This window comes from Centruroides sculpturatus, unplaced genomic scaffold (genome assembly GCF_000671375.1).
Source record: "Centruroides sculpturatus isolate CEXI.00-Female unplaced genomic scaffold, Cexi_2.0 scaffold1939, whole genome shotgun sequence".
In the NCBI taxonomy this organism is placed as follows: domain Eukaryota; kingdom Metazoa; phylum Arthropoda; class Arachnida; order Scorpiones; family Buthidae; genus Centruroides; species Centruroides sculpturatus.
In genome coordinates, this window is record NW_019386297.1 from 1 (window position 1) to 14097 (window position 14097).

The 14097-nt window shown below is 32.3% G+C and overlaps 1 protein-coding gene across 1 annotated transcript; it reads right to left on the reverse strand.

The window, feature by feature from the left end:
• Nucleotides 1–13135: 13135 nt before the first annotated feature.
• Nucleotides 13136–13696, reverse strand: LOC111614463 (putative beta-neurotoxin RjAa12f). Its single transcript, XM_023355843.1, has 2 exons — nt 13641–13696; nt 13136–13360 (listed from the first exon to the last, which is right to left on the reverse strand). The coding sequence occupies exons 1-2, from the start codon at nt 13681–13683 to the stop codon at nt 13152–13154; spliced, it is 252 nt and encodes an 83-aa protein (XP_023211611.1). The 5' UTR covers nt 13684–13696; the 3' UTR covers nt 13136–13151.
• Between the last annotated feature and the right edge of the window lie 401 nt (nt 13697–14097).

Sequence of the window (14097 nt, forward strand, 5' to 3'; positions counted from 1 at the left end):
CCCTTTTCAAGTTTTTAAATTTTCTGCAAACACTGCTGCTAAAAATTAAATACTTTCAGCACATCACTAATGTTGTTTTCAATTCATGATACAGAATACTTTAAATATTTCAAACTGCCATTTCTTTTATTCAAGCTTCCAAAATAAAGATTTCAAAAGATTACACGAAATTTAATTTAAACCCCTTATCTACAAAATACAATAATTTCAAATATTTTATATTTGCAATGTAATCATTACGAATTCAATTATATTCTCTAAAACGATTTTGTTTTTATGTATTTTTTTAATGGTTACTTTACCCAAAATGATTTCTTGTATTGGAGACACGAACTAAGTAATCAATGTTAACAGATATATCCTCATTGTAAAACCCCATTTTCGCCCATAACCCCAGGATTATAGGCGAAAAGGGTTTTAATATCTGAAATGAAAAAGCAATTGAATCGGGTCCCGCTGCCATCTTAAATAACACGCGACGATATTTGATCGATTCTGAGCGCATCGCGTTGCATCAAATTAAATAATTTATAAAAATTTAAATGATAAATATATATACAAAATATTGACTATGTCTATATCTAAAACACATTGTACTTATAGTTTAGCACTTCTGATAACATTCAATTAATTTTTGAATTTTTTTTATATTATTTATATATAATTAAAATACGAAGAAAAAAAAACATAAATGCGTAAAACTTAATAAAAAATATCTGCAACTTCAGAAAACACATAAGTATGAGAATGTATCAAAAAAGTAGTTAATAATAAATAATATCGAGAAAAAACAAAACTTTCAAGGTAAGGAAATTTCTGTGGTAAAAATTGAGATAAGCCATGACCTGTTCCAATGTGGCCCAGAAAAACAAAAACTTTGGACACCTCTAATGTAAATAAATTGTTTTTCATCGTGGGACATAAAAAACCTTTAACAGTTGTTTAAAAAGGCAATTTAAGACATGAAGATTACTCAGCAAAAGCAACTGCAAAGAAAATTAATTGTTTCCAACTGTAATTGACAATTTCATAAAGCTTGAATACAAATAAGGACAAAAGAAATCAACTAAATTCAAAGCTTACATGTAGAGAAAAGTATATTATTTTGAGGGAAATCAAAAGCAACCAAACATCTTTACGAAAACTGGCATCAAAACCAGAACTTAATGTATCAAAATCTACAATTGGAAAAATTGTTAGTACATGTCAGCATCTCATATATAAGAAGAAAACGTCTGAGCCGTCACTAATCTTTTTCTATGAGCAAAAGCACTTGCAGTGGATGTGAGAAAATGGGTTGGACAGATGAGAAAGAAATATTTTCAAAATGGTAGCAACGGGGAGGTTCAGTGATGACATGCGATGGGTTTAGTCGGTTTGGCAAGACAAATATTACATTCCTCAGTGGCCGAATGAATGCAAATCATTATCAAGACACGCTAAAAAGTTATCTTTTTTTTTGGACTGATGTAATTGTTGGAAATCATTAGTTTTTCCAACAAGATCCACACAACTAAATCAACTTATGGGTGGTTTTAAGTAATGGAGTGTCAGTTATTGATTGATCAGCTCGTTCCCCGAATTTAAATCTAATGTAAATACTATGGGGAATCTTCGCTAGAGTTGTATGAGTATATGCTAATAAATGCTAATATAACAGTGTAGACGAGTTAAATCATGCAATTAATATCCATTGGAAAAAACTACAACACTTCTTCAAAAACTTATATAATCTATGTCAGACTGTATCTACAAGGTTCTAGTGAAAAGGGGGAAATGTATTAGTTATTAGTTGATTATTTTTAAAGGTTTGTAAGAATAGTTTCTACTGTTCTAGTTATTTTGTATTTTATGCGTTTATATTTTTCGGACAGAGAGAAACGTGATTTTGATTTAAATTAATTTATTATTGAGTTGTTAAACAATATAATTACATGATTTTTTTAGTATGCTTACTTGTAAGTCGTAACTGCCTCAAAATCAAATTGGTTCTGTTATAATAATTAGTTTACCTTTTATATGCATAGCAAGTCGTGCCTTTATATTTATGTGAAGCACCTTAGCGTGCCATAGTTCTTTGTTTGACATGGTAAAAAAGACCTTTGTGACAATGAATGATAGTTTGCCACACCTGAGTAATAGAGAATTTCATAATTCATTAAACTTTTCAGCGTTTTACATGACAATCATTAATTTTTCAAAAAAGTTTGAATGTTTAAAAAAAACAAGCAATTAACTTCTGTAAAAGCAATGGCTGTGTGTAATCAGTCTAGAAAATAGCACTGACTGGCAACTTTTATGTTTGTCTGAGTTTAAAATTCAATCGAATCTTCAAATTTTTAAACATTTTCACACTTTCAAACTTTGTTTTTATTTTTTAATGTCATATTTAGTAACTGAGCACTTGTAATAAGATAGGAGGCTTGAAAAATTCATGGGTCTAACTATTGCAACTGGTGTAAGTAAATTCTCCAATCAAATAGTGTTATGTAAATTTTATATTAATGTCATTAAAATAAAGTAAAAATATTTGCTTACAAAATTATAAATATTAAAATTATTGAATTAAATTAATATGAATTCTAAATTACATATAAAGACAAATAATATAAAAATGATTTTGAAATCAAAACATTTTATTAATATTTTTATTTAATTTTACTTTTCTGCTTAAGAGCATCTGATGAAGTTAATAGAGAAGTTGAGGCCAATGTTTTAAACGCAAAAACGTGTATGTCAGAACGTTCAGCGCTGCTTTCTTGTAAGCCTAAAAGTTTGACAATGGTATTTGGAATGTCAAGCGTGTTTCACTGACTATCCAAACACCATTGTCAAACGTCTAGGATTACAGGAAAGCAGCGCTGAACGACCAACGTACACGTTTTCGCATTTAAAACTGGCCTCAACCTCGCTAATAAAAGGCATATAGTCTTATACAAGGTGTTCGGAAACTTCTGTTACAAACTTCTGGGACTTGAGAGGGAAGTGAGTACATACTATTTTGATTAGAAACAGTAGCGTAGCGTGAATGTCAGCCGCTCGAAGCACATGAAAATTTCGCCGCCCCCTTACTTAGGTATCTCAATTTAAAAGCCTAAAATTCAGTTTCGTCACACAATAAGTAATAAAAAATTCCGTGCCCATTTCAATCGGTCCGAATCGTAGGTGCGACAGAAATATGAAATAAATTGGTTCAAATTTTTACAAGATATTATTATTATTTATTGTAAATTTTTCCGCACCCTAAAAGTATCGCCTGGGACGGGCCGCCCCTGCCGTCCCACTACGCTACTCCACTGATTAGGCACCCGTGTACGGAAACGTGCCGTTTCTGTTCTGCGACAGTTTCAATTTACATGTTTAACTATTGTTAGGTTAGTAACTCTTGTTTGTAACAAGAATTTCTTAACACTATGTAGATAGCATGTATTATAAAAATACTTACATCTGCTGTTTTATTGGCAGTTGTGCAGTTTAGTGGGTAATGTTGTCCATAAAATTAATCGATTCTAGACTAATTTGACTCGAATATTTCCAAAACACGTATAATGTTTTGGGAATAGCCAATATAAAAATATGTTATAAACAAAAATTTGTCGGGATTACTTTCCGAGTGTACTTTGTTTGAAGACGCCATTGCTTGTTTTTGTCGTGGAGCAGCACATTGTCGTACGAAGCTGTCACATGACATTTGTAGGTGCTGTTCGGTCAGGTGACTACTCATCTCGTGACCGAAAAGCACCGACAAATGTCACGTGACAGCTTCGTACGCCGATGTGCTGCTCCGCGAAAAAATAAGCTTAAGCAATGGCGTCTTCGAACGGTGTACACTCGGAAGGTATTCTGACAAATTTTTGTTCATAACATATTTTATATGTGGGATACCCAAAACACTATACGTGTTTTGGAAATATTCGAGTCAAATTAGTCTAGAATATATATGTGGAACAACTTTGTATCCTAACTGTGTGAAAACTAAATCCAACATTTTAACATTTTGATCAGATCCATACTTAGTTTCTTCTATTCACTGGAAATCAAAATTATTTATAATTAAACATGTTCCATGTGGAGAGGTTTGCTTCTTTTAATACTGTAAAATTTTAAAATAAGTTCAATTATATGCCATACATACAATATATAGTCAACAGCTAACCCAATATACATTACAACAACCAAAGCCAAATTAACACGCTAGAAACGGCTATAATAATAATAAATTTAATTTGATACTAAAGTTAGGCGTTAGGCCCCATCTCTTGCTAAATTTGATACTTATAAAATTAATTAAATAATTTTAGAACTGTAAGAAAACAATCGGCCCAGAGCTGGACCAGAACCTACAACTCCAGCATACCGTGCAGATTCGTTGCTAATTATGCTGTCCTCCAGTCCAATCGCCTCTTCCAGTATATATAAAGCTTACGCTACTACCATCGATGGCCATTACAATGCCGCCTGCGGACACATCAAGTGCCCACGTCCTGTAAACATTTCCCAGGGCACTCTATGGCCATCGCAACCCCGGCAAAGCGTATATATAAATATACATATATAAATATACACCCAGCCGGCATTGTAATGGCCGTCGATGGTCATAGTGTAAGCTTATATATACTTCATTCATTATTTTATTGTACATATATAATATATACATACAGATTGGCTTCGCGTTGGTGCATTACCGGTTGTACACAAAGAAATTACAATGCTCAGGTATAGATGTAGTACACAGAACTCTAATGGTGAAGAATTAAAAGAACATAAGAAATAAAATATATAAAATAGTACATCAATAACATGAAAATAAAAATAAAAACAAAACAAGTTAACTGATCTATATACAACTATATACAAATTCTTAACAAGTCGCTGTTAGTATTGAAAAACATATAGAGTTCACCATTATTATCAAGTATATATACTCGATTATACAATAAATAAGACACAATAAATAACTATAATAATCAACAACTTGCCAATCAGAGAGAAACACTTGACATTAAAATTCTGTCATTGACACCAAAGTACAAACAATAAAGTAAATTCAAAGTATGATAAGTACATACAAATTATATGACAATATGTATGGTCCTTGGTAACAATTATTAGAAAGAACTAAGATCATTAATAAAAATTATACAATAAGTAAATATTATACAGCGATATTCATTCTTCTTCTTTAGGTGTCTTCTGTCAGAAAGTTGACAATCATTTCATGCCACCATGATCTATCTTATGCTTCTCTTGAGCACTCGTCATACGTTAAGTATGTCAAATTCCTGATGTTGCTGAACCAGTTCTTTCTTGACCTACCCCTACCTCTTTGCCCTTCAATCATTCCCTCTAGTAATAGTTTTTGTAGGCTGTTGTGTCGCATTACATGCCCCAGATACCTCACTATTCTTTTCCTTATTACTTATAGTAAGGTTCTTTTCTGATTTGCAATTGCCATGATATCTTCATTTGTTCTTGCCTTGCTAGAAACTCTCAGCATTCTTTTAATCATCCACATTTCAAATGCCTTTAATTTCTTTTCATTATTTGTTCATCATTATTATTCTCTTTTCCTTATTCATTCTACAGTTCTGAAATACAAATGTCAAGCCACAATCTCCAGACACCAGTTAATCCTTGAGTTGTAAAGTAGCCTCGCAGATCACTGTATTATGTAGTCAGTTCTCTGTTGAAATTTAGTTTTTTCTCTTAAATACACTGGGCAAGATTGATGTGTTGTGACAGTTTTGTACTCTGTTTTCTCTTAAGCAGTTAGCACACTTCGGTGTGTCATGTTCGTTTTGAAAATCTTTTTATAAATTATTTCCGTTATAATAGCTACACATACTTTACTTTAAAAACGAATTTTTCGCAAAATGCCCAAGTGATAAACAACGATAGCACTGTGTCAAAGACAGGACAGGTTGTCCAAAGAAGATGGATTTTTCCAGCCTTTATCATAGCCTCTGTAATTTGTCGAAATACTTCAAGAATCCAGGAAATATGATTTTCCTGTTTTTGGTTAAGCGAAAACCGTATGTTAGTTCGTTCAGTATAGGTAAGAAAAATGTACGGGTTTTGCTCAAAAATGTCTAATGCAAGATCTTTATTAACGGTTTTCAAAACGGAAGCAATTTTGACTAATGGTAGTCTTTTTTGGCAAACGCGATACTAAACCTGAATTTGTTCGACATTTTCTTTAAAAAAGTTTACCTCATTCTGATGGTTTAAATCGATTGCAATTCGACCAATCCTAATTTTCCTTATTCGACGTATGCCTACGCCAAGCTTAGGCCAAGCAAGCTTATTAGGTCTGACGTTATTAGTTAAAGTACTTTTCGTTTCACCAAAAGTCACTCTATTATTATAACTATATACTGATACTGTATATGTAGGTAGAGGTGGTTCGTCTATAATTTGAGCTCGTTTAATTCCCTTTTGTAAGATATCTTTATAGGTAGAAATGCTAGGAACTTTTTCACAAGTTAGATCTTCAAAAGATGTTTTCCTCTGATTTTATACTGTTTGTTGAATATGCATTAGGATTTTTGTAGTTTCATCAACGTTAGCATCTTTGAATTCCTTTAAATCATCTTTAGTAGCTAATCCCGAGAGTGTCTGTTCAATATACAGTAATACCCCGAACTTACGCGATAGGTGGGACCGAGCGGTAACCGCGTAAGTCGGGGTATAATTTCGCATATAAATACATACAAATAATTTTTAATTGGGGCCGGAGACTAAACAAAACAATAATTTAGAAAAAAATGTTTAATAAAATCTTAGATAATACATACGTATAACAAATTAGGCCTATATTATTTTACAATTTTTCACACTTACTTGATTATTACGCCATAAATTAACATTGTTTCCATCTCAGCGATAATACTGTGATGTTTACGAATGATGCTTGAATTTAAAGATTGAGCATTTTTCACAGCTTCGAGAATTTTTTCTTTGCCTTTTATAATTGTTCTGACCGACAATTCCGGTAGATCAAACTTCTTTGCCAATTCACAAATTTTCATTTTTGTATCGAAGTCTTTAATAATGGGTACGTTCGTAAAGTCAAACGAGTTAAACGCGTTAGTAACGAATCGTTCGAAAAGTCTAACGAAATAGGAATAACGATGACGTCATTCTCGTTTAACTCGTTCGACTTTACGAACATACCCAATGTTAACTTTACATTCCAAAGATAAAGTTTTTCTTTTCTTGTTTGATGCAGAAGAATTAGTTCTACTTCGTTTGGATGACATAGTAGAGTCTCTCGAGTCTCCGTAGATATAACAAACACAGAAATAAATAACACAAAATAAATTGTAGCTATGTGTCGATTCCGCGCGACACGTCCGAACATGTAAGCTGAACAATAGTGTGGGGGGGAGTGAGTAATCGAGGGTTGCGTGGCGCTCAAACAAAAGACGAATCGACGAGATTTGAAAATCGCGTAACTCCGGGTTCGCGTAAGTCGGGGTAGCGTAAGTCGGGGTATTACTGTAATCATATAGATTATTATTCTTAAAAGTAGTTTTTCGCAGTTCTACTAATCTGATGAATTGTGTCAGTACATACCTTAAGTGACATTCCACTCCTCATTTGGCATTCGGATTATACATGGAATATTGTTTAATCTCGTCGATAATCACACAGGCAGTATCGTGAAATCTTTTGACCTCAGATTAAATACCAATCAAAATAATAGGTTTTAAAACTTAAAAATAAAAATTTTTACCTCTAAAATTTTACTTGAATTAACTTAAAAGTGTTTTCGATGTCTTCGTCTAATTCATACCATTCCAAAAATATATAACACGACTAGTAAAACATCGGTATTAACGGAAAAAACGTAACTTCCGGAAAATGTTCTAGAACTTTCTGTAGAAGAAATCGTCCACCGTTGCTATGACTACCGGCAAAAAAACGGTAATGTGGACATTTCAAAATTTTTTAGAACGGCGATAATTTAAAAACTATTGGAGATATTATCATGAAATTTTCGGAGAATCTCTCGTTTGGCATCTTCTAAGCAATGGCCAAAAATTTTCCGGAAATAAAGAACCGGAAGCGAGTTATAGCCCACCGAAATATAACCGGAAGTAAGGGATAAATCCTTAACTACAGGGCCTAAAACCCCGAAATTTTAAATATATACTCAGGTTGTTATTGCGATGAAACCTCCGTGTTAAATTCCGGTTGATCTGTCGAGACGGTCCGGATAATCGAGCCGTAATAATCCGAATTTTCAAAAACCTATAAAATCGTAAAAATTAATCCAATCTTAACAATCTTGATATATTCTTAATCAGTAAGAAAAATGCTTTCCAAAAATGTATAACTTCGCTAACAAATTATAAGAATTATAGCAAAAAACTTTGACAAACACCAGAGCAAAAATATTCACCAGCAATCTTGTCACAATCCAGCGCCCTCTTAGCTTTTATAAACTGGAAGAGGAACTCAGACCGGAAGACCGCGTAGCGTGATTGGCAACTCATATGCATGGTGTGCAAGTGTTGCGGGTTCGAGTTCCGCTGTGGGTCGATTCTGTTCTTCCAGTTAGTTCTAAAATTATTTAATTAATATGATAAATATTAAATTTAGCAAGAGACGGCGTCTAATTCTAATATCAAATTAACTTATAAATCATATTATTGGCAAGCGCCAAATCCGACAGAGGGCGCTGTTTTTGAGACAAGATGGCTGCCGAAACAGGTAAGGAGCCGACCACGTGTTTGTTCAGTGCCTGAGCCGATTCAGTTTCTATCGGTGGCGACTACTGCGAGGACCAAGTGAAGAACGAATCATCGAATTTATGTCAAATTCTAGACTATATCGGCGACAGGAAACGTATTATTAAAATTAAAATTGCCAATTATTAAATTATCAATAATTATTAAAATTGTTTCTAGCCCATTAATTCGGCATTGGTTGGTGTAACACACACAGAATGATGATGATATTTTTATATTGAAAAATTTATTAGAAAGTATTATTCTCAAACAAGTCTGGCATTCTAGATTACCTTTTATTACTAGGGATAATCTTTTTTTTTTCTTTCTTCCTATCTTGTTTATATGGAGACTAACTAGGGATAATCTTTACCTTTTGTCTCCTTAAGTACTTTCTCCATGGACACGCCAGTACTGCCAGCTAAAAACGCATATCAACTAAAATAATATCGAATTATGACTATTTACAAAAGATTTTTTAATTTTTCGAGTCTATCTTTCATCCTTTTAACACACCACAGACTGTTACTTCTGTGGTGTGTTAAAAGGATGAAAGATAGATTCGAAAAATTAAAAAAATATTTTTAAATAGTCATAATTCAATTTTTAATTGAAAATATCCTGGGTTGTTCATGTTATCATGTATGCTGTTATGCAAATGAACTTTATGATTACCCAAAATCGCCACCGGAGGGCCTAAACCAGTTATGTATTGTGCTAAAGAACATGGTAGTTATGGTCAGAAATTGTAACCATTGTTTTTAATGTTTAATAAGTAAACAATGCATCAAAACAGTAGTTTCGATTTTCCTCTATTTTCAAATACAAAAAATTCAGGTGCATATGTAGGTCAATTGTATGCAACAAATTTGTATAAAACTAATGATAGCAGAACTGTTTCGCTTTATATTATATAAATGTCATAAAATATAGTACAGTATTAATATAGTCGAATGCTTATAAGAAGAATCATCTTATAAAAAAATTAAAATTTAATTACCGACTTGTATAACAAAGAAATAAAGCGCCATAAATACCAGTTATTCTAGTTGAAAGAAATTTTTGTTTGAACTCGGATAACTTTTTCACTGTTCAACTGAAATTCATCAAAATCTGAACGATATGAAGTAATTGTCTTTCTTTACATTCCAAAAATCAGCAACTCAAAATGCCAAAATTGCTGTTTCTTATTAAGCGTCAAAGAGTAAGTGTGTTTTGATTATATTTAATCTGAGAGTTAATTATATTATTCAGATAATTATTCATGCACACGCCAGGGATCTACTCAGCATTATAACATCGAAACAATCAAAATCTAATGTGGAAATGTTTTTTTAAAACTCGGAAAATAAAGTGCTAACGTTACCCCAGTATATTTGGCTTCGCCCAGGCAAAAATGCATAACAGAATAGCTTTGTAAATAGCATAGACTATATATAATACAGAAAGACCAAACTCACTTGGTGATGGTAATTACTACTTCGTCTGTTGTTATAAAACTATGCATTATACAGATAATTAGTTATAACTTGGAATAAATTAATATTAGTGTTGTAATGAATAGTATATTCGGCCTCACGCCGAATACCGAATATTCGGCCAGGAGCGTGGTCGAATAGCCGAATATTCGGCAAACTATTCGGCTCGATTAACGCACGTACGAAAATTGGCGCGCAAACCGCATTGTGGCAAGGACCCTGTTCTCTATTGGCCCACTGTCACTACGCTTCGCCAATCGCGTTAATTCTTGACAGTTCAGACAAGAGCGTCATGGCAGTATGTGATAAACGATGACATCAAATGTGGATAACAACGAATGGCCTACACGTGTAAATAACGGAAGAAGAACAGAGAAGAACCACAAAGTGAAAATGTGAAAATAAATATGAAATTGAGTTGATAACATAATCGAACAAGTCGATTATGTTTTCAACTCAATAAGCTGCTTCGAACAAGTCGAGGCAGCTTATTGGCCCGAAATTTGTGGCTGTGAATGCCAAGCAATTGTTGTCATAGACTTCGGAAAGCTAAATGCTTGTAATGAAAGTCACTTAGCGAAAGTCTGGGGTCGTTCGGGCTAACTAGCTGTTTCGAATCTGTGAAATCATAACTGTGACTTATATCGACGTCCTATCTGTCTCTTTTCTCCGTTATCACCAGCCTATGAGTAACGTAAAATGGGAAATCTACGACGGAAAAGTGACGAATCGAAAGTATGTGAGGGCGTATTATGATGTATGCATAGGCATACGTGGACTAGAGCGATAGAGAAAAGAGAAAGAGAAGAGCAAAGACGAGCGCTTAAAAAGAAGGATTAACAGGGTCAGATGTGCCTCAGATGTGCGACGATTCTCGAACGAATAGGTGTGTACGTATGCTGATCTTTGTAATTATAAATTGTGAATACATGTGAGTAATATTATTTTAATTTTTATTTTGCGCATGTTACAAGTTATAAATAAATATAAACAAACAACACTAACTCGATAACATTAAATCTAAATACCAGAATGATTAATTTACTGCGTTTTTTTATTTCTTACTCCTGTTTTTAGGTATACGGTATTTGGCCGAATAGGCCGAATACCAAATAGTAACCAAATATTCGTTACGTCACTAATTACAGTAGATCTTCCTATAAAACTGTTTTCTATAGTTACGATTCCTATAAGACGGCAAAAAAAATTGTGGCGGTATCCGTACACAAGGGTAAAAAACTCCTATAATTACGTAAAACTTCATCGGGCAGCCGAACTACTTTCCCGCCGTCCGTAGCTCTACGCTACGGACGTTTAGGCGGGTAAATTGAGTATAGTTTCGTCTGTACATATAATTATATATAAATTAGGTACTATATATATAATTATATATTAACTTAATTTATTGTAACTTTATTATAATTATGTATATATGCTCTCCGCCGTCTAGCGCTACGCNTACATTTCTTGTGAAAGAAACATTTCTTATTTAACGGCCATAAAAATTATTTATATTAAGGATGTCTCCAAAGGTCAACGAAGTTTTCGCAGAAAAATAATATTAGAAATCGCGGTCGCCGTTTGAGGCGCTGTTCCGCGACGAAAACAAGCTTTAGCAACGGGCGTAGTCGAACGATGCACACTCGGTAAGTAATCCTGCAATTTTTTTGTTTATAACGTAGTTTATACGGATTGTTTCCAAAAAAATATACGTATTTTGGAAACTTTGAGTTGAATTAGTCTAGAATCGATTAATTTTATGGAAGAAAACCTTTCAAACAGCCGTAATCCGTAAACTGTGATTCCTACAAAATTGATTCATAAAGAACGGAACGTATCTACCGTCTTATAGGGAAATCTACTGTATATATCAAACGTTACGTTCGAAAATACTTTTGAAAAAAAAAAAAATTCTTAACTTGTATCTAATAAATTAATATTTACTTGAGTTAAAACTGTATTAACCTTAAAAAGATAATGTTATTTGCCTATAATAACATACCTTCAAGTATCACTAACAGATATGAATTGTAGAGTAATTAAAATTGATACTAGAGTATTCGAATTAAAACGGGCAAACTTACATTCTCTCCTGTACAAACGTAAATATAGCCACTAATAATGATTTTACTTTTTATTTACTTACAAAAGTGAAAAGTTCTAGACCCTAAACACTACCCTGATTGCGTATTATTACTCTAAAATTAGTACAAAAAATGAAGTTCGTAAAATTATATTTTGTGATTTCTAATGTAGTTAGAAATAGTTATCTTTTTTCATTTCCAAATTTCATTAATTCAATGTTTCAGCAGGCATAAAGGAATGTTCATCATTTCTCTGTACATTCTCTTCGATACATATCGTGTTAGTATATTTAATGCTTTATTAAATTTTCTAAGAAATTCAAAAACGCAATTGTGAGTGATATTACCAAAACAAAAATTACGATGTTTATCAAATAAATGCTGCTTATAAATTATTAACAATATTATAGTTCACATTGACATTAAAATCTAAACATATTTCTAAGTGTTATTTTAATAAATTTGTATAATAACAATTGTATTGTTTTTGTCACGTCGAAAATCAAAGTTCACTAAGACTGATCGGCATCAAGACAAAAATAGTGTATTTTTTTAAATATTTCTCGAAATGAATTATTCCGTCTCTTAAAAATTAATAAAATTTCCATATTCTATTTTGTTTAAAACAACATTTTCTAAAATCAAAATTAGATAAATCCGGTGCTTATTTTAATTTTAAATTGTCGTTTAAAATTAAAATAAGCACCAGATTTATCTAATTTTGATTTTAGAAAATGTTGTTTGAGAAACTACAATAATAAATTACAAATATGCTTCGAATAACATTATTTTTTTATTTTTTAGTAGTAAGGATTGTTTACATTGTTTTACAGCGGCGGCTTGGAAGAACAGTTACATTATTTTCCACCACATTTATTTGTGTCACTATCCCAAACCTCGGCGTTTTCCGGAAGTCCCTTGCACCAACAGGCCAGTCCCCAAGAATAGCAAGAGCCACTCGATGCTCCCCTCAGTGTGCATTCGATATCGCATAACTTATCATTTATTACACAGGAGATTTTGCAACCTTTACTGTCCATAGGATATCCATCTTTGCATTCCACACCTGTATTAGAAAATTACTTTACTAACAACTTCATACATTGTTATATACAACAGTAGATAGAAGAATGTTTACAACTACTGTATAAATACTTTATTGTTTTAGAAGTAATAGTTAACATAAAATAGTACAGCTGAATTGAATATGGAAAGATATCGGAGAACGAAAACACTCTGATTTCAATACAAATAAAAGTTGCTAAACTTTAAAATAGCGAGAAATCTGTTCATGATAGTACATTATGTTTATTTTATACAAGTAAAAGTAGAAGAATATTTCTCACCAATCAGCAATACAAAAGCGATGATCAGTATCAAAATCTTCATTTTTTTCGGCAATTCTTTTAGTCAGCAGTAGATTTATTGGAAAATCTTGATTTTCCAACTATTTATAGAGAGATTCGACACAAAATTTTCTATTTTGATTGGCTTAAATTTCGCAAATGTTTAGTTATTTACGACAAACGTTTGTATAATAATTTTTAATCGCATTAATAAAATTTATGTATTTTTACATTTGGCCGAAGCAATAAAGCGGTAGAAGATATTAAACTTTCCTTATTGTTAAAATAAAATTAATTCATTTAAGATTTGTGACCGAAAAATTAATTTTGTGATCTGAAATAATTACATTCGACAAATTTTTATTTGTAATCTTAATTTTATTTTAAAAATCATTTGTAATTATTTGTCATAGAACTGTATATCGGCAATATTGTTTTTCAGGGCGCGAATAGATGA

What these genes read in the sequence shown, in the direction of transcription:
- LOC111614463 (XM_023355843.1), bottom strand. Translation starts at nt 13,683, where the DNA reads ATGAAGATTTTGATACTGATCATCGCTTTTGTATTGCTGATTG. An exon ending in CGCTTTTGTATTGCTGATTG is followed by an intron (nt 13,361 to 13,640) that starts GTGAGAAATATT and finishes TTTCTAATACAG; the next exon opens with GTGTGGAATGCAAAGATGGA.